Genomic DNA, 1,780 nt, shown 5'->3' on the forward strand with positions numbered 1-1,780 from the left:
CATTGTTTCATTACACACACACACACACACACACACACACACACACACACACACACACACACACACACACACACACACACACGAGCGCGCGCCCACCCACACACTCCCGTCTAGTCGCACCTGCTGAAACATGTCCTTAGCGGTGTCGAGGCAGACGTGCTGGTTCAGGCGAAGGAAGACGGGTGATGGCCCAAAGCGCACACGCACATCATCATCATCATGATGTTCGCTATTGCCATCATCATCCGTGCTGCCGTTGGGTGATGGTGCGGAGGACTGCGCGTGCAGGCGGTGGGCGTCGACAACGAGAGACACAAGCACAGACGGGTGGTCGCTGCACGCCTCCGTCAACAGGTCCGTAAACACATCTATTGGTAGACCAGCATCCTCGAAAAAGTACTGCACAGCGTGGACACACGGTGTGTCGGAGGCAGAGAAGTGAGGGGAAGGGCAGGGATGGGGAATGCAAGACACGCAAGTGCATCCACGAGAGAGAGAGAGAGAGAGAGAGAGAGAGAGAGAGAGAGAGAGAGAGAGAGAGAGAGAGAGAGAGAGAGAGAGAGAGAGAGAGAGAGAGAGAGACAGAGAGAGAGAGAGAGACAGAGACAGAGAGAGAGAGACAGAGAGAGAGAGAGAGAGAGAGAGAGAGAGAGAGACAGAGAGAGAGAGACAGAGAGAGAGACAGAGAGAGAGAGTGTGTGTGTGTGTGTGTGCGTGTGTGTGAGAGAGAGCAAAGACATCAAGGCATGTTTAGTTGTACTCACGCCAGCAACGGCCAAGATGCGCTTGAGTCCATCGGCCACTTCCTCCTCGAGGCCAGTCCGCTCCTTCTGCATGTGCACAAATCCGCGCACGGCCGAGCACACAAACGCTTCAAGTGCGCGCGCGCTTGTGTCGAACCGCCCTGCGAGGCGATCAAAGTAGTCCTGCTTGGCAGCAGTCAGCAGTCGCCCTGGTGAATTGTGTATGTATGCGGATGAACGCATGTGTGTGTGTGTTGTGTATGAGTGGCGAATGTGAGTGTGAGAGTGTGTGAGTGAGTGTGTGTGTGTGTGTGTGGTGAATCTGTGTGTGTGTGTGTGTGCGAATTTGATCATGCAATGCGTGTGAGAAGCAATCTCGAGCATCGGTGATCAGCGCGTGCATGGTGTGCAAGCGACGAGCAACAACGCCACCAAGAATACACATGCTTACAAAGGGCCTCTTCGTAGTCGCCCAGCAGCGTGAGGAGCGCAGCGGCGGCAAACGCGTCGCTGTAGTCGTCGCATGCGCGCAGCACCTCCGTTGGCGAGTACAGCCCAATCAGGTGCACGAGCGTTGTTGGCACGCACCACCCGCTGAACACCGGGGACACGGACGAAAAGTCCGGAACCGTCAGCCTGGTGCATGCGTGTATGTGCATACGTGTTCATGCGTCGTTGCGTGTGAGTTTGTTGTTTGCTCGTGATTGTGCATGCACACGTGTGTATCGCCACGATAAGCACAGTATTGGAGCACTGGTGCAAGGACAGCATTCCTAGCCTATCCCTTACACACTCGAGCAACGCAGTTAACAAACAAACGCACCCGAGTCCGCGCGTGAGAGAGTTGACGGGTGTGCGGCTCCCCAAAGCGTCAACAATGTCATCATCACCATCATCGTCGTCGTTGTAGTTGTAGTCTGCACTGTGCGAGCTCGTGTTGTGAATGCCATGACCTGGCAATGATCGAGACAAACATGCACACATCGTGTAAGTGATTCCGCAAGCATTTGCACAACCCCACACAAAGCACGCAAACA

General features: G+C 54.8%; 1 protein-coding gene across 1 annotated transcript in view; it reads right to left on the bottom strand.

The window, feature by feature from the left end:
- PTSG_02757 (uncharacterized protein) overlaps window positions 1-1,780 on the bottom strand; it is a gene marked incomplete at both ends in the record, with an annotated part of 12,043 nt that overhangs the window by 824 nt on the left and 9,439 nt on the right. The window contains 4 exons of the mRNA XM_004996202.1: window positions 121-399; window positions 765-952; window positions 1,195-1,379; window positions 1,567-1,696. Coding sequence (XP_004996259.1) covers window positions 121-399; window positions 765-952; window positions 1,195-1,379; window positions 1,567-1,696 — 782 coding nt within the window. The remainder of the gene's footprint in view (window positions 1-120; window positions 400-764; window positions 953-1,194; window positions 1,380-1,566; window positions 1,697-1,780) is intronic.

Source organism: Salpingoeca rosetta, assembly GCF_000188695.1.
Source record: "Salpingoeca rosetta unplaced genomic scaffold supercont1.6, whole genome shotgun sequence".
In the NCBI taxonomy this organism is placed as follows: domain Eukaryota; class Choanoflagellata; order Craspedida; family Salpingoecidae; genus Salpingoeca; species Salpingoeca rosetta.